The sequence below is a fragment of the Oncorhynchus keta genome, chromosome 2 (assembly GCF_023373465.1).
Source record: "Oncorhynchus keta strain PuntledgeMale-10-30-2019 chromosome 2, Oket_V2, whole genome shotgun sequence".
In the NCBI taxonomy this organism is placed as follows: Eukaryota; Metazoa; Chordata; class Actinopteri; order Salmoniformes; family Salmonidae; genus Oncorhynchus; species Oncorhynchus keta.
In genome coordinates this window covers 9,252,281-9,280,246 of record NC_068422.1, presented here as the reverse complement: position 1 = coordinate 9,280,246, position 27,966 = coordinate 9,252,281, and the positions used below count along the sequence as shown (strand labels likewise).

The 27,966-nt window shown below is 45.8% G+C and overlaps 1 protein-coding gene across 1 annotated transcript in view; it reads left to right on the top strand.

Moving 5' to 3' along the window:
• LOC118370908 (protein sidekick-2-like) overlaps positions 1–27,966 on the top strand; it is a 668,753-nt gene that overhangs the window by 565,253 nt on the left and 75,534 nt on the right. Inside the window, exons 16-29 of the mRNA XM_052485096.1 lie at positions 6,730–6,870; positions 7,380–7,561; positions 8,419–8,534; positions 9,770–9,965; positions 10,696–10,794; positions 10,873–11,064; positions 17,817–17,938; positions 18,106–18,215; positions 18,664–18,814; positions 19,443–19,680; positions 24,375–24,490; positions 24,675–24,864; positions 25,092–25,190; positions 27,430–27,459. Coding sequence (XP_052341056.1) covers positions 6,730–6,870; positions 7,380–7,561; positions 8,419–8,534; positions 9,770–9,965; positions 10,696–10,794; positions 10,873–11,064; positions 17,817–17,938; positions 18,106–18,215; positions 18,664–18,814; positions 19,443–19,680; positions 24,375–24,490; positions 24,675–24,864; positions 25,092–25,190; positions 27,430–27,459 — 1,982 coding nt within the window. The remainder of the gene's footprint in view (positions 1–6,729; positions 6,871–7,379; positions 7,562–8,418; positions 8,535–9,769; positions 9,966–10,695; positions 10,795–10,872; positions 11,065–17,816; positions 17,939–18,105; positions 18,216–18,663; positions 18,815–19,442; positions 19,681–24,374; positions 24,491–24,674; positions 24,865–25,091; positions 25,191–27,429; positions 27,460–27,966) is intronic.

Sequence of the window (27,966 nt, the reverse complement as noted above, 5' to 3'; positions counted from 1 at the left end):
AGTCACTTCTCATAACGTAGTGTGCTCTGGCCAAAAGTAGTGCACTATGTAGTGAATAGGGGTTAATTTGGGACTCAATCCCTCCTCTTACACAGGCTCGTCAAGCCAGCTCAAATGTGAGCAGTTGGATCCCCAGCCATATCCAGCTGAGAGGAAAGCCATAGGGGGCTCAAGTCTGACAGCGCAAGGGTTCACACTGAGCGCTTTGTGCTTCCGTCTGATCCTAAAGTGCCACAATTAATCTCAACTGCGCCTCGCTTTCTGAAAAGTCATATCTCTGTATGGGCCCTTTGGTTTTGAATTGATTGAATTGATTCAGCATCACCTGACTGGTCCGCTGTGGTCTTTGGTATGAGCCTTTTCTCTCTCTGGCTAGGTACCTTATGTGTCTTCATCAGTAGGAAAATCATTAAGGCATAGTGATGGTTTTGTACACAGCTTAGACACAGATACTGCAGATAGCATGGACAAAATCAAATCAAGTTAAATGTTATTTGTCACATGCTTTGTAAACAAGTGAAATGTGTACAAGTGAAATGTGTACTTACAGTCCCTTCCCAACAGTGCAGAGAAAGAAAATAGAGAAATAATAGAAAAGTAAAACACATTTACAGAGTCGATGAGGTGAATATGTTTTTTCGGGGGATGGTTTGTCCTCGGGGTTTTGCCTGCCATATCAGTTCTGTTATACTCACAGACATAATTCTAAAAGTTTTAAAACTTTGGTGTGTGTTCTATCTAAATCTACCAATTATTTGCATATCCTAGCTTCTGGGTCTGAGAAAGAGGCAGTTTACTTTGGGCACGCTTTTTATCCGGATGTGAAAATACTGCCCCCAATCCCAAAGAAGTTAAACAAATTTAAGATTCTTCAAAGTAACCACCCTTTGCCTTGATGACAGCTTTGCACACTCTTGGCATTCTCTCAACCAGCTTCATGAGGTAGTCACCTGGAATGCATTTCAATTAAAAGATGAGCCTCTTTAAAAGTTCATTTGTGGAATGTCTTTCCTTCTTAATGCGTTTGAGCCAATCAGTTGTGTTGTGAGAAGGTAGGGGGGTTAAACAGAAGATAGCCCTATTTGGTAAAATACCAAGTCCATATTATGACAAGAACAGCTGAAATAAGCAAAGTGAAATGACAGCCCATCATTACTTTAAGACATGAAGGTCAGTCAATGCGAAACATTTGAAATGTGAAAGTTTGTTCAAGTGCAGTCGCAAAGACCATCAAGCACTATGATGAAACTGGCTGGCCTAGCCAGTCTCCAGATCTCAACCCCATAGAAAATCTTTGGAGGGAGTTGAAAGTCCGTGTTGCCCAGCAACAGCCCCAAAACATGACTGCTCTAGAGGAGATCTGCATGGAGGAATGGGCCAAAATACAAGCAACAGTGTGTGAAAACCTTGTGAAGACTTACAGAAAACGTTTGACCTCTGTCATTGCCAACAAAGGGTATATAACAAAGTATTGAGATAAACTTTTGTTATTGACCAAATACTTATTTTCCACCATCATTTGCAAATAAATTCATTAACAATCCTACAATGTGATTTTCTGGATGTTTTTTCTCATTTTATCTGTCATAGTTGAAGTGTACCTATGATGAAAATTTTACAGGCCTCTCTCATCTTTTTAAGTGGGAGAACTTGCACAATTTGTGGCTGACTAAATACTTGCACGTCGTGCGTGCACGACTGATTTCCAACTCTGACTCCCAGTACCAAAACTCAAAATGGTCCTTGTCGACAACACCAGGCTCTAGAGAATTGAAGCTGTAAAATAGGGAATAACAAAAAATCAGAAGACATTACAACCCTGCACAACATCAATGCAAGTTTAGATAAGAATAAGAATAAAAATATTTTTTTTACCTGAAGTGCTGGTACTGTTTGATCTGTGGCAGCGGCCTGAAGTATGGAGTCAGGTGTTGTTGCCAGCCATAGCTTTCCACCAGTACTATACCATCCTCCAGTCCAACCAGCTGTGAGATGTTGACCCGTCACAGTGCTGTCCTTTACAACACCAGCAATCTCAGACAAAGTGTTCCCGCTGGTCTTTCTGAAGCACTGCTTCATGAGACTGAAGCACCAGTCAGGGCAAACTTGGTGTGGCCTGTGATCAGGAAGTAAATGTCCAGTTTGTGGTGAAGCTTGTGCATGCCGGAGCATAAACTTGTTCTTGTTTTGGCCACTGGAGTTATCACAATTCAGGTCCACACGTGTTTTACCAACTCTGTAGTTGAAGAGTGGTGCATGTAGTTGATGACTGCGCTGCTGGCTTTGCTTGCTTGGGCCAGCTTTCTTTTTAATGAGTGTGTGAATGGTGGAATTAGAGTCAGGCGTTTTCTACTGATTGATTCTGAAAGATAAATTCCAGATGCAAATATTTTAGCATTACTTTACAATAGATACAAAATTGCATTCTGAGATATCACTACACACAGTTCATGCAGGGAATGTTAGCTACTGTAGCTAGCCAGCCATCTAACATCAGTTGGCTAGCTAAGCAACCTTTAAAGCCTATTGTTAGCTAGCCAACCTCTTAGGGGTATGGAGACGCTAGCGTCTCAAGTGGCCAATAGCCTCGGGAAATGCATAGCGCCAAATTCAAATAATACGCGATAAAACTCAAACTTTCATTAAATCACACATGCAGGGTACTCAATTAAAGCTACACTCGTTGTGAATCCAGACAACATGTCAGATTTTAAAAATGCTTTTCGACGAAAACATGAGAAGGTCTTTTGTTTAGACATGTCACGTTAACGTTAGCTAGCAAAAAGATTAAATATAATCCCAATCCATAGAGTAACGTTACTAGCAATACAAACCGATTGTCATAGCAAGTTAAACAAATAACGTGTTCATTGTTAGTTAGCAAGCCAGCGATCAAACTCCAACTGGCTATCTAAACAGCAAGCTTAAGCTTACAATGAAAACAACTTTCTGAGAAAATTAGAATCTTATAATATTTTATAATATCTGAACCTGTAGCTAGAGTCTTACCTGTATACATGGATAAAAGCTTCACATTGTTAGTTAGCAAACCAGCCATCGAACTCCAGCTGGCTAGCTAACAGCAAGCTTTAGTTTGCAATGAAAACAACTTTCTGACAAAATTAGAAACGTATAATATCTGAGCTAGATTCTTACATGGATGTATACATGGATGAAAGCTTCACGGCAGACTGCAACCCCTTTTATCCTGTGTTTTTTCTGTTTATTTTGCACAGCTTGTTTGGCCGGTTGTGTTCCACTGATTTCAAAACGTGTTATTTTCAGAGTGAGAGAGAGTCGGCATTGCGTGGCACGATTGTGGTCCAGAAAGTAGTCCATCATCACAACAACACTGTGTCAGTGTGTTTGGACCATGCTAGATCCTTAGTGATGTGGACAACTAGGAACTTGAAGCTCTTGACCCGCTCCCCATCAGCCCTTATCAATGTGAAAGGGAGTGTGCTCTCCCCTCCGATTCCTGTAGTCCACGATCAGCACCTTTTGTATTGCTGATGTTGAGGGAGAAGTTGTTATCCTGGCACCACACTGCCTGGTCTCTGACCTCCTCCCTATAGGTTTTCTCATCGTCATCAGTGATCAGGCCTACCACCGCCGTGTTGTCTGCAAGCTTAATGATGGTGTTGGAGTCATGTGCGAACATGCAATCATCTGTGAACAGGGAGTACAGAAGGGGACTAAGCATGCACCCCTGAGGGGCCCCCATGTTGAGGGTCAGTGTGCCTGATGTGTTATTGCCTGCCCTCATCACCTCGGGGCATCCCGTCAGGAAGTCCAGGATCCAGTTTCATAGAGAGGTGTTCAGTCCCAGGGTCCTTATCTTTGTGATGAGCTTGGAAGACACTCTGTTGAATGCCGAGCTTTAGTCAATGAACAGCATTCTCACGTAGGTGTTCATTTTGTCCAAGTGAGAAAGGGTAGTGTAGAGTTCAATTCAAAGCATTTCATGCCTACAGATGTGAGTGCTATGGGGCGATAGTCATTTAGACAGGTTACAGGTATTACAGACTGTGTCAGGGAGAGGTTGAAAATGTCAGAGTTGCTCTGAGTTCGCTTCGTGGTAGTTAATCTGGCCTTGTGGCCCTGTGAATGTTAACCTGTTTAAAGGTCTTACACACATGGTCTGCATTGACGCTTTGCCTGTTTAATGGTTCGTCGGAAGGTATAGCAGGGTTTCTTATAAGAGTCTGGGTTAGTGTTCTTCTCCTTGAAAGTGTCAGTTCTAGCCCTTAGCTCAGTGTGGATGTTGCCTGTGTCATGACGTTGGCCTGTGGGTAAGGTTTATGACCCTCCCATAAATACCTTTCTCCCTTCCCTCTCTCTTGACTCTAGAGAGGGACTCTTGAATAGCCTTTGTTAAACAGAGATTCTAGGAACATCAGAAGGTGGGGGAAATAAACCATATTTTGGTAATCCAACCAGTTGAACATATGCGTTGGTACTTAATAAATATGATGTCAGTTCGGTTGTCATCTGAGGCATTCTCATCAATGATAGGATGACATAAACGGTACAGTGGAAAGTCTACACATTATAGTTATCAGATTCACATGGAATTGTTGTGCAATTTAAATGTTTGAATATGAAATTATTTGAGAGGGGATGAAATGTGATTTTAGCTTCTAAAATGTGAGAATTGGGTTTTCATGAGTGAATTAGGCCCGACCTAGTGGCCCGCCCATGTGAAGAGTCATTGGTTATAAACTATGAAACACACCCTCCTCTCCCTTCCTATATAAAGCCTTGATGACAATATAACTTGCTGTTCCCGGTATATTAGGATGACAATCCGATGTCAGAAGGGTTCAGATAATAACTACAGAACGAAGCCAACCTCAGCGTGAGCTTTGGTTGCGAATGGTGTGAACTTTGAACTCTTATTCACTACAGAAGTGATACCTCCTAGCCGTTGAGTTAGCAACAGCAGCTGCAAACATGGGCTAGGAAAGAACAGACAGAGTATCCCGTCTACCATACAACGACGTTACAACGACGTTACAATTTGCCACCAGATACATTCTTCCGAGGACAGGAAGATCTCTGTTAGCCAACACGACCAGCCTCTACGACCAACCTACCGAAGCGCAGCTCAGAGTAAATATTTATTGCATTTTCCTTTTCCAAATGGGCGGTAATTTAGAATGCAAAAGATTCTGTATTTACAATAGAGTAGCTGCCTACGGCCCGATAGAGACATTGCTTCTCCCTTTGTTCTTCAGTCTTCCCGCTCTTTTACTCAAACCCAGCCCCCTTTTCTTTGTGTAACCAGCTGTCATGTCTGTTCCGTCCGCTAGGGACGTTTTCCTTTATGACATCATTTGAAATCAAGGTATGATTCATTCTGTGTATATGTAATTATGTGTGATTAGTTAGGTATTTAGTAAATAAATAATTGAACCCAATTTTGTATGGCTGATTCAACTTGTTAGCCAGGGTTCGTGAAAGACAACTTTCAGATGAGACAGAAATAAGGTGACGATTAATATTGACTGCTATTGATATAAAATATTACTCGGTCTTTAAGAGTTTATTCGGAAGATAACTGCTCTAGAAGTATTATTTTGTGGCCCCCCGACTTTCTAGTTAATTACATTTACACGATTAACTCAATCAGGTCATATTAATTACAGAGAAAGGATTTTATAGAATAGCATGTCATATCACTTAATCCAGTATAGCCAAAGACACGACACCTGTAATCCATGGCTTCTTGTTGGGATATGTACTGTGTGTACGGTCACTGTCGGGACAACGTCATCGATGCACTTATTAATGAGGCTGGTGACTGTGGACTGTGGACTGTGAACCCCACAATGCCATGGAATAAGTCCTGGAACATATTCCAGTCTGTGCTAGCGAACAGTCCTGTAGTTTAGCATCCGCTTCATCAGAGTACTTTCGTATTAAGCGCGTCACTGGTAGTTCCTGTTAGAATGTTTGCTTGTAAGCAGGATTCAGGAGGATAGAGTTATGGTCAGATTTGCCAAATGGAGGAGGGCGAGGGAGAGCTTTGTATGTGTCTCTGTGTGTGGAGTAATGGGGATCTAGAGTTTCAGTATATTATCCATCTCCTTTTTCAGCCAAGTTTCAGAGAAACAAAGGATATCACAGTTCTTCAGGTCCCATTGATAAGGTAGTCTCGAATGGAGCTCGTCCAGTTTGTTCTCCAATTATTGTACATTCGCCAATAGAACAGAGGGTAGTGGCGGTTTATTTACTCGCCGCTATAGTTTCGTCAGGGTGCCCGCACGTCGCCCTCTATATTGCCGTCTCTTTCTCTTCCGAGTGTTGGGGATTAGGGCCTGGTCCGGGGTAAGCAGTATGTCCTGCGCCGCCGACCCAGTGAAGTAGATATCTTCATCCATATCAAGGTTAGTGATCACTGCTCTGATGTCCAGAAGCTCCTTTAGGACATAGAAAACGACCGCGGAAACACTATGTAAAAAATATATATAATATGTTAAGATCAGCAAAGAAAAACACAAAACAGGCCGTAAAATGGACGCTATACATTTCAGCGCCATTCTCATGACATCGTGTTGATTATTGAAAAGAGCAAGAGGTCATGAGACAGGTTATGGATGAGAAAGAAGTGACAGAGCCTGTCGACAGACAGAGCCTCTCAACACGCTGCACTGTCTTCTCTTCTGACAGAAAAACAAACAACGCTCTATCCTTCCAAACTTTCTCTGCTCTCTCTCCTCTCTGCAGTGTATCTCTACCAGAGGAACCTCCCAGTGCCCCTCCCCAGAATGTGATCGCCAGCGGCCGCACCAACCAGTCCATCATGATCCAGTGGCAGCCCCCACCAGAGAGCCACCAGAACGGGGTTCTCAGGGGCTACAGCGTCCGGTGAGAACCATGGGATAACAGGATTGGTTGGCTGCTATAACCCTCCCTGGTTCTCTGAATCAAGGATGAGAGTTGTTATGCTACATGGAAGCACATAACATAAGAGCTCATGTTCAAAATGAAGTAAAACCACTAGCTGAGACAAAGAACAATTTTAGGAGTTGCTCTTGTAGCTCTGGCAGTTTATCAGTAGGGATAAACTCAGTTTGCAGTAGGTTTGTAGCTGGTTGTGTCATGGTGTAGAATAAGTTGGCAGGCATTCTGTAGATATTCCAATCACTCTGTCATCATCATTTGCTCACTCTGGCGAGTGCTGTAGACTACTGCTCTGCTTCCCTCTACTGTAGATTGGATGTACTACAGTACATGGCCTTAACACACTCTGGCACTGTGTCTCAGGGACTGTGTCTCAGGGACTACCAGAGTAAGAACATCTCCAAACCAGACCAGACTAACCTCTCCTCTCTCTCCTCTCTCTACACCCTCTCTCTCCTCTACCCCCCTCTCAGGTATCGTCTAACAGGTCTTCCAGGGGACTACCAGAGTAAGAACATCTCCAAACCCGACGTTACCAACATTCTCCTGGAGGACCTGATCATCTGGACCAACTATGAGATAGAGGTGGCAGCCTACAACAGGGCGGGGCTAGGAACCTTCAGCCACAAGGTCACTGAGTGGACGCTGCAGGGAGGTGAGTGATCCTGAATCCTCGCTTCTCATTTTCCCTTATGCTTGTCAGTCAGATGTTAGCTGGAATAGACTCTGCTCATTTACCCTGATGCTTGTCAGTGCAGATGTGAGCTGGAATAGTCTCTGCTCATTGGCCCTTATGCTTGTCAGTCAGATGTGAGCTGTAAAAGTCTCTGCTCATTGCACATTCTGCTTGTCAGTCAGATAAATACTTAGATGACATTGGAAGGAAATTGAATGGAAAGGATTTTACCTGTGGAGAACTTACCTTTAAATACCTATTTCATGAGTTGACACATAAATTAACTTGTCAAGCATCATTCCCATTTGGAGAATATAAGAATGATGTTCGACAAGGATATTTAATTGATGCAGTTTATGTAGAAGGCAGCGCAGTCAGAACTGGAGCAAAAACCTTGAGTTAGAATCCGTGCCAAATGGTATTGAAATATTGCTGAATAAATGTAATCCTTGCTGAATAGAGGTATACATTCCTATTGAATCGTTTGTAAGGTCTGAATAGTACATTACACTACCTTGGCCGTAGATTTCAAGTTTGAGCCCGCAGCTGGAAACTGAGAGCAGTAAAGCCACAATGTTGTAATAAGTCCTGAGCCTCAAGATAGGAGAAGAAAAAGTGAAGATGTGAATATGGTGGCCCCTGCCCTGCAGAATCAATACCTAGCCAAGGCTGTCCAATCTGAAATGTGTTTTGTTTGGTTGTATCCTGTTCTCTCTGTCCATCCCTCTCACCTCTCTCTCTCTCTCTCTCTCTCTCTCTCTCTCTCTCTCTCTCTCTCTCTCTCTCTCTCTCTCTTATCTCTCTCTGATTCTCTCTTTTCCTCTTGTCTCCCGCAGTGCCGACTATAGCCCCCAGTAAAGTTCAGGTGGAGGCCGTCAATTCCACGACCATCCGTATCACTTGGGCCGCCCCTAACCCTCAGTTTATCAACGGGATCAACCAGGGATACAAGGTGAGGGACATCATAGACACCAGTCATTTTGTCGCTAAGGGCAGTACTCTCTAATGAGTGATAGTCACCCTGTCACTAAGGGCAGTACTCTCTAATGGGTGATAGACACCAGTCACCCTGTCACTGAGGGCAGTTCTCTCTAATGGGTGATAGACACCAGTCACCCTGTCACTGAGGGCAATCTCAGAGACACTAGGCAGCCTGTCATTAGGGACAGTACAATTGACTGGATGATAGGCTGGTAGCGCCTCATACTGTGTCACAAGGGGAAACAGATATGCTACTACCAAACATTGTGAAAGATGGCTTCCGATTTGTCATTTGTTTCATTGACCTTCATTTTTGGAGCATTTGACCAGCTATCTATCTTGTGGCTAACTAGATTTGGAAGTCGTTTGTTCAAACTCTCCAGCTCACACTGTCAAGGAAGATGGTTTAAGAATGTCAGCTGTCATTTAAATATGTACTTTATAGGCTTAGAATGAGATGTATGGAGAAAGACTGCTTAGAATCAGCTGTACTAGTACTTGATTATATAGTCTGTGTGATGTGATGACACTGTATTTCTCTCAGAAGAGTTCATGAGAATGAGAGAGAGAGAGAGAGAGAGAGAGAGAGAGAGAGAGAGAGAGACGGAAGCAGAGGGGACATCCATATATTCCACATTCAGCTTACACACCCACCTCACCGCGTGCCAACTCCACACTCTCTTTCCCAGAGACAAACTCTACTCACAGCCTGGGAACCAATACAGAAATAGACCCAACAGATTTGCCAATGGTAGTAATCATCTAAACACCTAATTGGCCACTCTCTCATTCTGATGTGTATGCAGTCCCTATACATTAGACCTGCTATACACCACAATTGAAAGCTCTCTGTTTCATCCTCTCTCTCTGTGGACTCATTCCAGCCCTGCCTTCCAGTGCTTACTCACTGGCAGAACACGTTGACACTGGCGCTAACTATTCATGTGGCAGGTATGATGCCAAATGACACCCCAGAGCAGGTCACCAGCACGTGCGAGGGAGAAGAGTTGGTTTAAACAAAACATTTGAAAATGATTAGACTTGGAGAGTAACAGTTCTATTTCTTGGGGAAATTGTGGAGCTCTTTGGTTCCCATCCAAAATGTCAGAAAACCAGTCATTCCTATTAGATGTTCTACCATTTAGTTTTTATTTCTAGTTTGATCTCATGCTCTTCCTTCTCTGTTCCCATTAATCATTCTGCTAGCTATTGGCATGGGAGCCAGGTCAGGAAGAGGAGGTCACCATGGTTACAGTGAGACCTAACTTCCAGGACAGTGTGCATGTGGGCTACGTGACGGGGCTGAAGAAGTTCACAGAGTACTACAGCTCTGTGCTGTGTTTCACTACGCCGGGAGACGGCCCCCGCAGCCCCGCTAACGGCCTGAGGACACATGAAGACAGTGAGTTCAACATACACAGACACACACACACACACACACACACACACACACACACACACACACACACACACACACACACACACACACACACACACACACACACACACACACACACACACACACACACACACACACACACACACACACACACACACACACACACACACACTCACTGTTTAGTGGACATGGCCAATCATACTGAAACATGCCCACTGTGTCAAATGTATTATTAATGCACAGTATCAGCCTAGTTCTACAGTCCTAATGAATACGTAGGCTACAATTAGGGTTTTGCACAAATTCACATTTAATTGGGACACATTTTCTCAAGAGATAAAGGTTTGGCCATACTGTACTAGGCTTTTACTTGTAATTACACAATCTTCCAAGTAAAAGCCTAATTTTGCCTATTTTAGTAGCTGTAATGACTGTTCAACGGGCAATTTTAAAAAAGCCTAATATATTCAAATGCATCTACATAATGTAATTATGTATGCTATTGACATCCGTGGGATCCATTGTGTTATAATTCTCATCATGATAATGGGGTGGCAGGGTAGCCTAGTGGTTAGAGCGTTGGACTAGTAACCAAAAGGTTGCAAGATTGAATCCCCGAGCTGACAAGGTAAAAATTGTTCTGCCCCTGAACAAGGCAGTTAACCCACTGTTCCTAGGCTGTCATTGAAAGTAAGAATTTGTTCTTAAATAACCACTGCGCCCTCCTCTTTAGCTCCTGGGGCGGTGGGTGACCTGAGCTTCACAGAGATCCTCGACACGTCTCTCAAAGTGAGCTGGAGAGAACCTGAAGAGAAGAACGGAGTCCTCACAGGTACACCACGCAAAAGACATTGGACCTGAACAAATCATATTGGATTGATTGATGAATTTGATTGATTCTCTGTTCCAGGGTACCGTATCTCATGGGAGGAGTTTAACCGCACCAACACACGGGTGACCCACTACCTCCCCAACGTGACCCTGGAGTACCGCGTCACAGGGCTGACTGCCCTCACCACCTACACCATCGAGGTGGCCGGCATGACCTCCAAGGGCCAGGGAAAACTGTCCTCCTCCACAATCTCTTCTGGAGTACCTCCAGGTCAGTACCGACACATGACTCAGTCCCTGGTGTGTAGCTCCAGGTCAGTACCGACACATGACTCAGTCCCTGGTGTGTAGCTCCAGGTCAGTACCGACACATGACTCAGTCCCTGGTGTGGAGCTCCAGGTCAGTACCGACACTTGACTCAGTCCCTGGTGTGTAGCTCCAGGTCAGTACCGACACATGACTCAGTCCCTGGTGTGTAGCTCCAGGTCAGTACCGACACATGACTCAGTCCCTGGTGTGGAGCTCCAGGTCAGTACCGACACATGACTCAGTCCCTGGTGTGGAGCTCCAGGTCAGTACCGACACATGACTCAGTCCCTGGTGTGTAGCTCCAGGTCAGTACCGACACATGACTCAGTCCCTGGTGTGTAGCTCCAGGTCAGTACCGACACATGACTCAGTCCCTGGTGTGTAGCTCCAGGTCAGTACCGACACATGACTCAGTCGCTGGTGTGTAGCTCCTGGTCAGTACCGGGTCATGGCTCAGTCCCTGGTGTGTAGCTCCAGATCAATACCGGGTCATGGCTCAGTCCCTGGTGTGTAGCTTCAGGTCAGTAACAGGTCATGGCTCAGTCCCTGGTGTGTAGCTCCAGGTCAGTACCTGGTCATGGCTCAGTCCCTGGTGTGTAGCTCCAGGTCAGTACCGACACATGGCTCAGTCCCTGGTGTGTATCTCCAGATCAATAAAGGGTCATGGCTCAGTCCCTGGTGTGTAGCTCCAGGTCAGTACCGGGTCATGGCTCAGTCCCTGGTGTGTAGCTCCAGGTCAGTACCGACACATGGTTCAGTCCCTGGTGTGTAGCTCCAGGTCAGTACCGACACATGCCTCAGTCCCTGGTGTGTAGCTCCAGGTCAGTACCGACACATAACTCAGTCCCTGGTGTGTGGCTCCAGGTCAGTACCGACACATGACTCAGTCCCTGGTGTGTAGCTCCAGGTCAGTACCGACACATGGCTCAGTCCCTGGTGTGTATCTCCAGATCAATAAAGGGTCATGGATCAGTCCCTGGTGTGTAGCTCCAGGTCAGTACCGGGTCATGGCTCAGTCCCTGGTGTGTAGCTCCAGGTCAGTACTGACACATGGTTCAGTCCCTGTTGTGTAGCTCCAGGTCAGTACCGACACATGCCTCAGTCCCTGGTGTGTAGCTCCAGGTCAGTACCGACACATAACTCAGTCCCTGGTGTGTACCTCCAGGTCAGTACCGACACATGGCTCAGTCCCTGGTGTATACCTCCAGGTCAGTACCGACACATGGCTCAGTCCCTGGTGTGTAGCTCCAGATCAATACTGGGTCATGGCTCACCCTGGTATGTAGCTCCTGGTCAGTACCGGGTCATGGCTCAGTCCCTGGTGTGTAGCTCCAGATCAATACCGGGTCATGGCTCAGTCCCTGGTGTGTAGCTTAAGGTCAGTAACAGGTCATGGCTCAGTCCCTGGTGTGTAGCTCCAGGTCAGTACCGACACATGGCTCAGTCCCTGGTGTGTATCTCCAGATCAGTACTGACACATGGCTCAGTCCCTGGTGTGTAGCTCCAGGTCAGTACCGACACATAACTCAGTCCCTGGTGTGTACCTCAAGGTCAGTACCGACACATGGCTCAGTCCCTGGTGTGTACCTCCAGGTCAGTACCGACACATGACTCAGTCCCTGGTGTGTAGCTCCAGTTCAGTACCGACACATGGCTCAGTCCCTGGTGGGTAGCTCCAGGTCAGTACCGGGTCATGGCTCAGTCCCTGGTGTGTAGCTCCAGATCAATACCGGGTCATGGCTCAGTCCCTGGTGTGTAGCTTCAGGTCAGTAACAGGTCATGGCTCAGTCCCTGGTGTGTAGCTCCAGGTCAGTACCGGGTCATGGCTCAGTCCCTGGTGTGTAGCTTCAGGTCAGTAACAGGTCATGGCTCAGTCCCTGGTGTGTAGCTCCAGGTCAGTACCGGGTCATGGCTCAGTCCCTGGTGTGTAGCTCCAGGTCAGTACCGACACATGGCTCAGTCCCTGGTGTGTAGCTACAGGTCAGTACCGGGTCATGGCTCAGTCCCTGGTGTGTAGCTCCAGGTCAGTACCGACACATGACTCAGTCCCTGGTGTGTACCTCCAGGTCAGTACCGACACATGGCTCAGTTCCTGGTGTGTACCTCCAGATCAGTACCGACACATGACTCAGTCCCTGGTGTTTAGCTCCAGTTCAGTACCGACACATGGCTCAGTCCCTGGTGTGTAGCTCCAGGTCAGTACCGACACATGGCTCAGTCCCTGGTGTGTACCTCCAGGTCAGTACCGACACATGACTCAGTCCCTGGTGTGTAGCTCCAGTTCAGTACAGACACATGGCTCAGTCCCTTGTGTGTAGCTCCTGGTCAGTACCGGGTCATGGCTCAGTCCCTGGTGTGTAGCTCCAGGTCAGTACCGACACATGGCTCAGTCCCTGGTGTGTAGCTCCAGGTCAGTACCGGGTCATGGCTCAGTCCCTGGTGTGTAGCTCCAGGTCAGTACCGACACATGGCTCAGTCCCTGGTGTGTATCTCCAGATCAATACCGGGTCATGGCTCAGTCCCTGGTGTGTAGCTCCAGGTCAGTACCGACATATGACTCAGTCCCTGGTGTGTAGCTCCAGGTCAGTACCGACACATGGCTCAGTCCCTGGTGTGTACCTCCAGGTCAGTACCGACACATGACTCAGTCCCTGGTGTGTAGCTCCAGTTCAGTACCAACACATGGCTCAGTCCCTGGTGTGTAGCTCCTGGTCAGTACCGGGTCATGGCTCAGTCCCTGGTGTGTAGCTCCAGATCAATACCGGGTCATGACTCAGTCCCTGGTGTGTAGCTTCAGGTCAGTAACAGGTCATGGCTCAGTCCCTTGTGTGTAGCTCCAGGTCAGTACCGGGTCATGGCTCAGTCCCTGGTGTGTATCTCCAGATCAATAAAGGGTCATGGCACAGTCCCTGGTGTGTAGCTCCAGGTCAGTACCGGGTCATGGCTCAGTCCCTGGTGTGTAGCTCCAGGTCCCTGGTTCAGTCCCTGTTGTGTAGCTCCAGGTCAGTACCGACACATGCCTCAGTCCCTGGTGTGTAGCTGGTCTCAGTCCCTGGTGTGTACCTCCAGGTCAGTACCGAGGCTCAGTCCCTGGTGTATACCTCCAGGTCAGTACCGACACATGACTCAGTCCCTGGTGTGTAGCTCCAGGTCAGTACCGTCAGTCCCTGGTGTGTAGCTCCAGATCAATACTGGGTCATGGCTCACCCTGGTATGTAGCTCCTGGTCATGGGTCTCTCAGTCCCTGGTGTGTAGCTCCAGATCAATACCGGGTCATGGCTCAGTCCCTGGTGTGTAGCTTAAGGTCAGTAACAGGTCATGGCTCAGTCCCTGGTGTGTAGCTCCAGGTCAGTACCGACACATGGCTCAGTCCCTGGTGTGTATCTCCAGATCAGTATTTTCACATGGCTCAGTCCCTGGTGTGTAGCTCCAGGTCAGTACCGACACATACCTCAGTCCCTGGTGTGTACCTCAAGGTCAGTACCGACACATGGCTCAGTCCCTGGTGTGTACCTCCAGGTCAGTACCGACACATGACTCAGTCCCTGGTGTGTAGCTCCAGTTCAGTACCGACACATGGCTCAGTCCCTGGTGGGTAGCTTCAGGTCAGTACCGGGTCATGGCTCAGTCCCTGGTGTGTAGCTCCAGATCAATACCGGGTCATGGCTCAGTCCCTGGTGTGTAGCTCCAGATCAATACCGGGTCATGGCTCAGTCCCTGGTGTGTAGCTTCAGGTCAGTAACAGGTCATGGCTCAGTCCCTGGTGTGTAGCTCCAGGTCAGTGGGTCATGGCTCAGTCCCTGGTGTGTAGCTCCAGGTCAGTACCGACACATGGCTCAGTCCCTAGTGTGTAGCTACAGGTCAGTACCGGGTCATGGCTCAGTCCCTGGTGTGTAGCTCCAGGTCAGTACCGACACATGACTCAGTCCCTGGTGTGTACCTCCAGGTCAGTACCGACACATGGCTCAGTTCCTGGTGTGTACCTCCAGATCCCTGACTCAGTCCCTGGTGTTTAGCTCCAGTTCAGTACCGACACATGGCTCAGTCCCTGGTGTGTAGCTCCAGGTCATGACTGGCTCAGTCCCTGGTGTGTAGCTCCAGTTCAGTACCGACACATGGCTCAGTTCCTGGTGTGTACCTCCAGATCAGTACCGACAGACTCAGTCCCTGGTGTTTAGCTCCAGGTCAGTACCGACACATGGCTCAGTCCCTGGTGTGTAGCTCCAGGTCAGGCTGGCTCAGTCCCTGGTGTGTAGCCCAGTTCAGTACCGTGGCTCAGTCCCTTGTGTGTAGCTCCTGGTCAGTACCGGGTCATGGCTCAGTCCCTGGTGTGTAGTTCCAGGTCAGTACCGACACATGGCTCAGTCCCTGGTGTGTAGCTCCAGGTCAGTACCGGGTCATGGCTCAGTCCCTGGTGTGTAGCTCCAGGTCAGTACCGACACATGGCTCAGTCCCTGGTGTGTAGCTCCAGGTCAGTACCGACATATGGCTCAGTCCCTGGTGTGTAGCTCCAGGTCAGTACCGACATATGACTCAGTCCCTGGTGTGTAGCTCCAGGTCAGTACCGACACATGGCTCAGTCCCTGGTGTGTACCTCCAGGTCAGTACCGACACATGACTCAGTCCCTGGTGTGTAGCTCCAGTTCAGTACCGACACATGGCTCAGTCCCTGGTGTGTAGCTCCAGATCAATACTGGGTCATGGCTCATTCCCTGGTGTGTAGCTCCTGGTCAGTACCGGGTCATGGCTCAGTCCCTGGTGTGTAGCTCCAGATCAATACTGGGTCATGGCTCATTCCCTGGTGTGTAGCTCCTGGTCAGTACCGGGTCATGGCTCAGTCCCTGGTGTGTAGCTCTAGGCCATAGCTCATTTAGGTCAACATTGGATCATTCAGAGATCCTCACTGAACTTCTGGAGAGAGTTTGCTGCACTGAAAGTAAATGGCTGAATAATTTTGCACGCCCAATTTTTCAGTTTTTGATTTGTTAAAAAAGTTTGAAATATCCAATAAATGTCATTCCACTTCATGATTGTGTCCCACTTGTTGTTGATTCTTCACAAAAAAATTACAGTTTTATATCTTTATGTTTGAAGCCTGAAATGTGGCAAAAGGTCGCAAAGTTCAAGGGGGCCGAATACTTTCGCAAGGCACTGTACTTGAATAGAATCTTTGTCATATTCAGCTTTTTCTCCAGCAGGATTTGCAGAGAATAAGCCATCCATAATGTAAAAAGTGAGATGAAATGCAATTGCTATTCATTTGGCCGTTTATTCTATCCCTATAAAGAATATGCCAACTTCATGATATTAATAATAAACATTTACATTAGGATATTGTCATTTTCTTTTTTTTTCATAATGTAAATAAAAATACAATATCCAAATGTAAATGTTTATCATGAATTGGCATACTATGTACAGGGCTATCTCTATGTAAGAGCTTTTCCCAAGATCCCCAACTCTTCCTGCTGATCTAAAACGTTTTGTTTTATCTTATCTCAGAACTTCGAGTTGAGTGAAGTGAAACTTCCATGAGAGCGAGAGGCTGCTACTCAACAGCATTGGCTCATCACCAGTGCAGTATCCATTTTAGACCACAAGGCTGCACTGTCACAAAGTAATAGATGTCCCTGTAGTCAACTTTAACCCATAACTTAAACTTTAAGCCACAACTTTAACACATAAGTTAAACTTTAACCCACAACTTTAACCCATGAGAGTCCAAGCCCTGTCTAAATCGGGGGACAACATGAACAGATAGCCCCCCTCAAAAAACTTCTAAAGGAAGTTTGCTCTGAAGTGAGAGATATAAGAAAGATCAGGAAACATTTATTATTGTTTTGTACATTTATTTAACCCCTTATTTTTGGCATTAAACAGTCTCCATATATACTGTACTTACATTCATTTTTTCAACTGGTACCGGGGGTTCCTTCATATGAGTCTTGTGAGGCCTGTGGGCATCCTAGAGCAAAACAACAGACATGTGCATGTTCGTGAGAGTCACATATTAGTGTTCAGCCCAAACTGTTTGGACGCTACAGAAAGAAGTTGGCAGATCGGCTGTACAGAATTCAGACGAGTCCCAAGACGCTTGTGAGGGTCGCAGAGCAAAACGGAGAACACCATCATGTTCGTGGGGGTCTCATCTTTCCATAATAGTTTGTAGGTCAAACCGTTCGGAAGCTACAGATGATTTTGTAAGAAGACTGATTTTTGGGATGTCTCTTGGCCCGACAAACACCACTCTACCTCTGTAACCTTTCACTGCTGATGAGGAAGAGCAATGTGAATTGAGATGCATCCAATGCAAAACAAACAGATGTCTCTAGTTTATACTTATTGGAGAAGTATTGGAGAAGTACCTTCAATCTTTAGCATTTTAATGTAGTAGAAGCATAGTCCTGAATCAGTAAAGATTTAAAAGATACAACAATTCCATGTAGAAAACCTCAAGTCAAAAACAACATTGCATTAGGCATAGAGACCGCTGTATTAGGTTTTCTGTCGAATCATTACTTCAACTCTTTACTGTATGAAAGGCCCTGGTCCTTGATACCCTCTGTTCCTTCCTGTTCTCCTTGTATTATTCCCACCTTTCAAATGGTCAATAACGATGTGTTGTCTGTCTGTCTGTCTGTCTGTCTGTCTGTCTGTCTGTCTGTCTGTCTGTCTGTCTGTCTGTCTGTCTGTCTGTCTGTCTGTATGGATAGAGCTGCCTGGTCCTCCCACCAACATGGCCATCTCCAACATTGGCCCTCGATCCATCACTCTCCAGTTTAAACCCGGCTACGATGGAAAGACCTCCATCTCTCGCTGGCAGGTAGAGGCCCAGGTAAGGTCTTCTCCCCCAGAGAAAGTCTCTGACCCCTCCACTGATCTGTGACCCACATCGACTATGGATGAGTCCCAAATGGCACCTGTTTCCCTATACACTGCACTACTTATAGTGTACCATTTGGGACGCACACTATATCATGTTGTTGTTGTTGTTTTGTATAGGTCAGTGTGATAGGAGACAATGAGGACTGGGTGATTGTTCACCAGCTGCCCAACAAGCCTGATGCCCGATCCCTGGAGGTGCCAGGACTAAACCCATACACATTTTACAGGTAGTGTAACTAACCCCTACACCTTCTATTGGTACCATACTTAAACCCATATACACCTTTACCCCTAACCTTTCTACAGGTAGCGTATCTAACCTCTAACCCCTAACCTTTCTACAGGTAGTGTACCTAACCTCTAACCCTTCTACAGGTAGTGTACCTAACTTCTAACCTCTAACCCTTCTACAGGTAGTGTAGCTAACCATTCACCTCTAACCCTTCTACAGGTAGTGTACCTAACTTCTAACCTCTAACCCTTCTACAGGTAGCGTACCTAACCTCTAACACCTTATGCAGATTCCTGGGACCCATTAACTCAAAACAATACAGCTTCATGATCTCTGTTAGTCTAGTCTAGTTTAGATGTAATGAATAGAGCTGTGAGCCCTCTGGGCCCTATGGACCTCTCCTGTGATGACTTTGCTCTTGTTACTTCCCTCCCCCTTGGTAGGTTCCGTATGCATCAGGTGAACATTGTGGGGACTAGTCCTCCCAGTCAGCCCTCCAGGAAGATCCAGACCTTGCAGGCCCGTCCAGATATGTTCCCCGCTAACGTCACCCTGCGCACGGCCAGCGAGACCAGTCTGTGGCTCCGATGGGTGGTACGTGACGTCTCAACAGACAGACGACATGATATGATGCTCTGGTTTCATCATCAAGCGATGATGACTGACTGTTTAATTTATACTGATTATTATGGATTTCTCTCTCCTTTCTTTCTTTCATTTCTGTCTCCCTCTCCACCTCTCACTCTCTCCCTCACCCTCTCTCTACCTCCCTCTCTCCCTCACCCTCTTTCTCCCTCACCATCTCTCTCCCTCCCTCCCTCCCTCCCTCCCTCCCTCCCTCCCTCCCTCCCTCCCTCCCTCCCTCCCTCTCCACCCTCCCCACCTCTACCTCCACCTCTTACCTCTCTCCCTCACTCTCTTTCTCCCTCACCCTCTCTCACCCTCTCTCTCCCTCTCCCTCACCCTCTTTCTCCCTCACCATCTCTCTCCCTCACCCTCTCTCCCCCTCCCTCCCTCCCTCCCTCCCTCTGTCCCTCTCTCACCCTCCCCACCTCTACCTCCACCTCTTACCTCTCTCCCTCACCCTCTTTCTCCCTCACCCTCTCTCACCCTCTCTCTCCCTCCCTCTCTCCCTCACCCTCTTTCTCCCTCCCTCCCCCTCTCTCACCCTTTCTCCCTCTCTCGCCCTCCCCACCTCTACCTCCACCTCTTACCCCCCCAGCCCCTACCAGAGTGGGAGTACAATGGGGACCCAGAGGTGGTAGGCTACCGGGTCCAGTATTCCCGCACAGGCTCCCAGGGTAGGGCGCTGACCCATGTGATCGCTGACCGGCTGGAGAGGGAGTTCACCATCGAGGACCTGGAGGAGTGGACAGAGTACGATGTCAGGGTTCAGGCTCTCAACGGCATCGGGGCCGGGCCCTGGAGCCAGCCTGTCAGAGGAAGGACCAGAGAGTCTGGTGAGATCACACTGCCTTTGTCCCAAATGGAACCTAATTCTCTATATAGTATAGTGCACTACTTTTGACCAGGGTCCATAGGGAATAGGGTGCAATTTGGGATGCAGACTCTGTATACGGTAGATGCTGTTATATTCTGGTTAATATACTGTTCACATCTCAACAATTGGTGGCGTCTCACACACAGCACTGATGTTCAGCCTTTAATATGGGGGCCTTTAACCTACACACTTCATTCATTTAGGACTTAAAAGGCATGGCCTATGGCTACAGAACCAGTACTCTGATCTACAGAACCAGAATTCTGATCTACAGTACAAGCATTCAGATCTACAGAACCAGTATTTTGATCTTCAGAACCGGTATTTTGATCTTCAGAACCAGTATTCTGATCTACCATACCAGTATTCTGATCTATAATACCATATTTTCAGTCACACACAACACTGTGTGCAGGTTATATTCACCCATATGTAGGTTTGGCCCAGACCTCCTGCATATTAGCTCTTTAGCTATCCATGTGTATGGCATTCGGGGCAAGCTAGCTTTACTCTTTCTGCTTCATAGAGCCATATGAAACACACATCAACCCGTCTGTCTGCCTTACTCTCTCTCTCTCTCTTCCCCCCCACCCTCCCGCTGGTCACTTTGGCTACCAGACTTTAGGGAGTAGAGAGTAGAGGAGGAAATTGGGAACACATGGGCTACAATGTGGAATTCCTGTGTTTTTTCCTTTTTTCCACTCACAACATCAACATCTTCAGAATCAGAAGTTTTATAATCACATATAAACTCGGCAAAAAAAGAAAATATCCTTTTTCAGGACCCTGTCTTTCGTAAAAATCCAAATAACTTCACAGATCTCATTGTAAAGGGTTTATACACGGTTTCCCATGCTTGTTCAATGAATCATCAACAATGAATCAACATGCACGTGTGGAATGGTCGTTAAGACACTAGCAGCTTACAGACCTTAGGCAATTAAGGTCACAGTTATGAAAACTATAGGACACTAGAGAGGCCTTTCTACTGACTCTGAAAAACACCAAAAGAAAGATGCCCATGGCCCCTGCTCATCTGTGTGAATGTGCCTTAGGCATTTATTTTTATTTTATTTTTATTTCACCTTTATTTAACCAGGTAGGCTAGTTGAGAACAGGTTCTCATTTGCAACTGCGACCTGGCCAAGATAAAGCATAGCAGTGTGAACAGACAACACAGAGTTACACATGGAGCAAACAATTAACAAGTCAATAACACAGAGAAAAAAGGGGAGTCTATATACAATGTGTGCAAAAGGCATGAGGAGGTAGGCGAATAATTACAATATTGTAGATTAACACTGGAGTGATAAATGATCAGATGATCAGGTAGAGATATTGGTGTGCAAAAGAGCAGAAAAGTAAATAAATAAAAACTGTGGGGATGAGGTAGGTGAAAATGGGTGTGCTATTTACCAATAGATTATGTACAGCAGCAGCGATCGGTTAGCTGCTCAGCTAGCTGATGTTTGAAGTTGGTGAGGGAGATAAAAGTCTCCAACTTCAGCGATTTTTGCAATTCGTTCCAGTCACAGGCAGCAGAGTACTGGAACGAAAGGCGGCCGAATGAGGTGTTGGCTTTAGGGATGATCAATGAGATACACCTGCTGGAGCGCGTGCTACGGATGGGTGTTGCCATCGTGACCAGTGAGCTGAGATAAGGCAGAGCTTTGCCTAGCATGGCCTTGTAGATGACCTGGAGCCAGTGGGTCTGGCGACGAATATGTAGCGAGGGCCAGCCGACTAGAGCATACAAGTCGCAGTGGTGGGTAGTATAAGGTGCTTTAGTGACAAAACGGATGGCACTGTGATAAACTGCATCCAGTTTGCTGAGAAGAGTGTTGGAAGCAATTTTGTAGATGACGTCGCCGAAGTCGAGGATCGGTAGGATAGTCAGTTTTACTAGGGTAAGCTTGGCAGCGTGAGTGAAGGAGGCTTTGTTGCGGAATAGAAAGCCAATTCTTGATTTGATTTTCGATTGGAGATGTTTGATATGGGTCTGGAAGGAGAGTTTGCAGTCTAGCCAGACACCTAGGTACTTATAGGTGTCCACATATTCAAGGTCGGAACCATCCAGTGTGGTGATGCTAGTCGGGCATGCGGGTGCAGGCAGCGATCGGTTGAAAAGCATGCATTTGGTTTTACTAGCGTTTAAGACCAGTTGGAGGCCACGGAAGGAGTGTTGTATGGCATTGAAGCTCGATTGGAGGTTAGATAGCACAGTGTCCAATGACGGGCCGAAAGTGTATACAATGGTGTCGTCTGCGTAGAGGTGGATCAGGGAATCGCCCGCAGCAAGAGCAACATCATTGATATATACCGAGAAAAGAGTCGGCCCCAAGAGGCATGCTGCAAGGAGGCATGAGGACTGCAGATGTGGCCAGGGCAATAAATTGCAATGTCCATTCTCTGAGACGTCTAAGACAGCGCTGCAGGGAGACAGGACGGACAGCTGATCGTTCTCGCAGTAGCAGACCACGTGTAACAACACCTGCACAGGATCGGTATATCCGAACATCACACCTGCGGGACAGGTACAGGATGGCAACAACAACTACCTGAGTTACACCAGGAATGAACAATCCCTCCATCAGTGCTCAGACTGCCCGCAATAGGCTGAGAGAATCTGGACTGAGGGCTTGTAGGCCTGTTGTAAGACAGGTCCTCACCAGACATCACCTGGAAACAATGTCGCCTATGGGCGCAAACCCACTGTCGCTGGAAAAGACAGGACTGGCAAAAAGTGCTCTTCACTGACGAGTCACGGTTTTGTCTCACCGGGATTCATTTATCGTCGAAGGAATGAGCGTTACACCGAGGCCTGTACTCTGGAGCGGGATCGATTTGGAGGTGGAGGGTCTGTCATGGTCTGGGGTGGCAGTGTGTCACAGCGTTATCGGACTGAGCTTGTTGTCATTGCAATCTCAACGCTGTGCGTTACAGGGAAGACATCCTCCTCCCTCATGTGTTACCCTTCCTGCAGACATGACCCTCCAGCATGACAATGCCACCAGCCATAGTGCTCGTTCTGTGTGTGATTTCCTGCAAGACAGGAATGTCAGTGTTCTTCCATGGCCAGCGAAGAGCCCGGATCTCAATCCCATTGAGCACGTATGCGGACTGTTGGATCGGAGGGTGAGGGCTAGGGCCATTCCCCCCAGAAATATTTGGGAACTTGCAGGTGCCTTGGTGGAAGAGTGGGGTAACATCTCACAGCAAGAACTGGCAAATCTGGTGCAGTCCATGAGAAGGAGCTGCAGTACTTAATGCAGCTGGTGGCCACACCAGATACTGACTGTCACTTTTGATTTTGACCTACCCTTTGTTCAGGGACACATTATTCAATTTCTGTTAGTCACATGTCTGTGGAACTTGTTCAGTTTATGTATCAGTTGTTGAATCTTGTTATGTTCAGACAAATATTTACACATGTTAAGTTTGCTGAAAATAAACGTGGTTGACAGTGAGAGGACGTTTCTTTTTGATTATATCCAGGGACGTGTGCCAGGAAGGAGTCATAGCCTAGCTGGACTGATTCTCTGGAGCTACAGTCACACCTGGGTTAGACCCTAGGCCTCAGTGTCTATGTGTTTTTAACACACACACACACGCAATGGCCCATGAAGATGTATTTTTATTTATGTTTTTAACCTTTATTTGACCAGGTAGTCTAGTTGAGAACAAGTTCTCATTTACAATTGCGACATGTCCAAGATAAAGCAAAGCAGTTTGACACATACAATGACACAGAGTTACACATGGAGTAAAACAAATATACAGTCAATAATACAGTAGAAAAATAAGTCCATATACAATGAGAGCGAAGGAGGTGAGACACGGGGGGTAAAGGCAAAACAAAGGCCATGGTGGCAAAGTAAATACAATATAGCAAGTAAAACACTGGAATGGTAGATTTGCAATGGAAGAATGTGCAAAGTAGAGATATAAATAATGGGGTGCAAAGGAGCAAAATAAATAAATATATAAATCTATACATTAGGTGGAGATGTAGTTGTTTGGGCTAAATGATAGTATACCAGTGACTGAGCCTATGATTGATTAGAGAATGACAGCCAACCCTGGTATATAAATTGCAGTGGTGCTTAAGGTTTTTGCAGTTTAAAAAAACATCTCAATGGTCCATGGTAAAGGGTGTCAATTGATTTCAAACACTGAGCGGAAGCATTCATATATAAAATATCACCATAGTCTTGTATAAGCATAAATGTAGCTGATACTAGCCTCCTGGCTTCAAAAGAAAAACCGGCCTTATTCCTAAAATATAATCCCAAATCAGTTTCAATTTTTTGTACGATGTTAAATATGCAATGTAAAATAGAGGCTGTCATCAATTAATATTCCAAGATATTTATATGAGGTTACAGTCTCAATCTCATTGCCCTGACAGGTCATAACAGGTGAAAGGTTCAGAGGTCTATTTCTCGCTTTAGAAAACAATATTAGTTTAGTTTAGTCAGTAATGAGGATAAGCTTCAACTGACACAAGGTATGTTGAACAGTATAAAAATCAGTTTGCAAGTTCTGGGAACCTTTTGTTAGAGACAAGGCACAACAATAAGTTACAGTATCATCAGCGTAAAATACCTGGATTTCGGTTTTAAAAGTGATTTTTTTATTTGTTATTCCCTCCAGTCCCCTCCTGTGGTCCCACCAACGTGTCAGTCTTTGCCACGACCTCCAGCAGTATCCTGGTGCGCTGGTTTGAAGTACCAGAACCAGACCGGAATGGGCTGATCTTGGGATACAAGGTGTGTGAGGTGCTTAGTCATCACCCTCGCCTCCAAGAGGGATACAATACTGTACACAAAAATAATTCCATTACTCACTCTCCCACTCTCTAATTCAACATCTTCCTTTTGCTCTTCTCTTCTTCCCTCTCTTCTCCACTCTTCTCATCTATCCTCTGTTTTCTTCTATTCTCTTCTCTTTCAGGTGTTGTATAGGGAGAAGGACTCTGACTCGTCCCTCCAGTTGTGGACAGTGGATGGGAACGCCAGCCACAGTGTCCAGCTGACTGGTCTGGGGAAATACGTCCTCTATGAGATCCAGGTCCTGGCCTTCACCCGCATCGGAGACGGCATGCCCAGCTCACCACTCATACTGGAGAGAACTCTGGACGACGGTATGCACTGGGCAGCCTAATATATGCCTGTCTAAATGTATACTACATGTAGGGCCCCTAGACATCAAGTAGTGGTGGATACAGGATATTTTCAAGCTTTCAAATAGCTTATCCAGAATTTGATATTATAGTATACCAATGCCCACTACCATTCAGTAAACCAATGCATCTGAAGTGAAGAAAGAGGTGTTAAATATTCTAACCCTGTACCACTCTCTCGTCTCCAGTGCCCGGCCCTCCAGTGGGCATCCTGTTCCCTGAGGTCCGGACCACCTCGGTGCGTCTCATCTGGCAGTCCCCGTCCCAGCCTAATGGTATCATCCTGGGTATGTGGTTTGACCTTTGACCCTGACCAAACCATTCAATTTGAACCTGTCCAGACTCCACAAGAATGACCCTCTCATACAGCAAACAAAAACAACATCACCTTGACTATGATGATTTAGTTATAACCAACTTTTGACCTCGCATCGTAGAACCAACCTGATACTTGTGTTCACCATTATGTTTCAGGCAGGTTCAAAGGGCTTAAAGTAGAACTGTCAGAATTGTTGCAATCAGCGCATTGGCCATATTGAAAAGACACGGAAATTACAGCCACGACTCAAACTGCCCGTTGTTTTATTTGAAAAAATGTGGTCCTTTATAATGTCCGCCACGCCTGTGGCCCCACGAACGTGTGGGGCAGTAGCATGCCGAATATAGCCTTTTAACATATTACAACTAAAGAGAGTAATAATATTTGTCCAGCCTTTACTGCTGTGCTAGCTTGCCGATGTGCATAATATTCTGTGACCCTAACTCCAAATAACAAAAAGGTAGCTATAGATTGTTATAACATTTAAATGTCAAACATGTTTTTCAAGTTTTTGCACTGCATGGATCACCAGTGCGGTTGAATGCAGCATTGCTGTATGGTGCACTCAAAATGTATTGCAACTTTAGTTGAATAGCCAGCCGAGGCTACTGCTCAAATGTTGCTGGAATAAGCCTACATGTATGGTGTTTTGTTGCAGGTTTAGTTTTTTGTTATTTATTGTCAAGTTTTATAAACCGAAGCCAGACTGCAACATTTTAGTAGCTAGGACTGGCATGTGTCTGTACACTTAACCCTCCACTATGCCTTGTAAATGGGACACACGAAAGTAGCACAGTTGAAGTTGAATTCACCTATGCATGCGCATCAGGCTGTAATTTTATAAAGTTAATGACTCAACTGTTTACTAATTTATACACGCTTGTGTGTCCTATTCAGCCCACGGGCTTTGTTTAACAAGTGCGCTAGCCAATTAGCCACGTTATGACTGACTTGACTTGCCCTTACTAGTTTGATTGTATTGACATTCCCAGCCTTCCCAGTCATCTTCCCGGTCGTCTGTTCTTGTTCAAAATATATTGAAACTGAAAGAGTGCATCCAGAATGGGTGGAGGCAGCAAACAATGTACCAGGCCAGCTGTGATTGACAACCCGACAGCAATGTTTTTTGGGACTACCAAGAAATGTATTGGGGAATTATATTAATCATGCATTGAACTGCATCCATCTATTCTGGCAACAATTCCTTACTGTACATCATGGACTGTTGAGTCAAATGAACATTTTTTTGAAGCATAAACTGAGTATTTGATATTTTTGACTGATATGATTGTCTGTTTGTCTGCAAAGTAGTTAAAATTACTGTCAGTTCCACTTTAAAACGTGGTTGTCCATATCTTCTGAAGGAAATGTTGACAGACATTAAGGATAATCATCATATCTTCTGAAGGAAATGTTGACAGACATTAAGGATAATCATCATATCTTCTGAAGGAAATGTTGACAGACATTAAGGATAATCATCATATCTTCTGAAGGAAATGTTGACAGACATTAAGGATAATCCTCATATCTTCTGAAGGAAATGTTGACAGACATTAAGGTTAATCCTCATATCTTCTGAAGGAAATGTTGACAGACATTAAGGATAATCATCATATCTTCTGAAGGAAATGTTGACAGACATTAAGGATAATCATCATATCGTCTGAAGGAAATGTTGACAGACATTAAGGATAATCCTCATATCTTCTGAAGGAAATGTTGACAGACATTAAGGATAATCATCATATCTTCTGAAGGAAATGTTGACAGACATTAAGGATAATCATCATATCTTCTGAAGGAAATGTTGACAGACATTAAGGATAATCATCATATCTTCTGAAGGAAATGTTGACAGACATTAAGGATAATCATCATATCTTCTGAAGGAAATGTTGACAGACATTAAGGATAATCCTCATATCTTCTGAAGGAAATGTTGACAGACATTAAGGATAATCATCATATCGTCTGAAGGAAATGTTGACAGACATTAAGGATAATCATCATATCGTCTGAAGGAAATGTTGACAGACATTAAGGATAATCCTCATATCTTCTGAAGGAAATGTTGACAGACATTAAGGATAATCATCATATCTTCTGAAGGAAATGTTGACAGACATTAAGTTTAATCATCAAGTTAATAGTGTCTGACTCTGACTCTATGCTTTCATGTTGTGTTTTCTGTTTTCTCTTCTCAGCCTATCAGATCACGTATCGTCTGAAGGAAAGTGGACGTTTAAACCACAGTACATGGTGACTGGCCTGAGAGTCAGTAATCCGCATCATAGGCTGCAGAGGCACTGGTGGTCACTACCGAGAAGAGAAATGTTTGAAAGATATGTCAGATCAAATTCAAATCAAATCAAATCAAATTTATTTATATAGCCCTTCGTACATCAGCTGATATCTCAAAGTGCTGTACAGAAACCCAGCCTAAAACCCCAAACAGCAAACAATGCAGGTGTAAAAGCACGGTGGCTCTGAAAGGCCAAAACCTAGGAAATGTTGACAGACATTAAGATGTTAAATGTTCATAAATGACCAGCATATCTTCTGAAGCACAGTCAAATGTGTCAGGTAGTCCTGGGGCACGGTCCTAGGGCTCAGGTCAGTTGAAACTGGAGCAGGAGCATGGCCAGGTGGACTGGGGACAGCAAGGAGTCCTCATGTCATACATGGTCCTTCCTCCGAGAGAGAGAAAGAAAGAGAGAAGGAGAGAATTAGAGAACGCACAC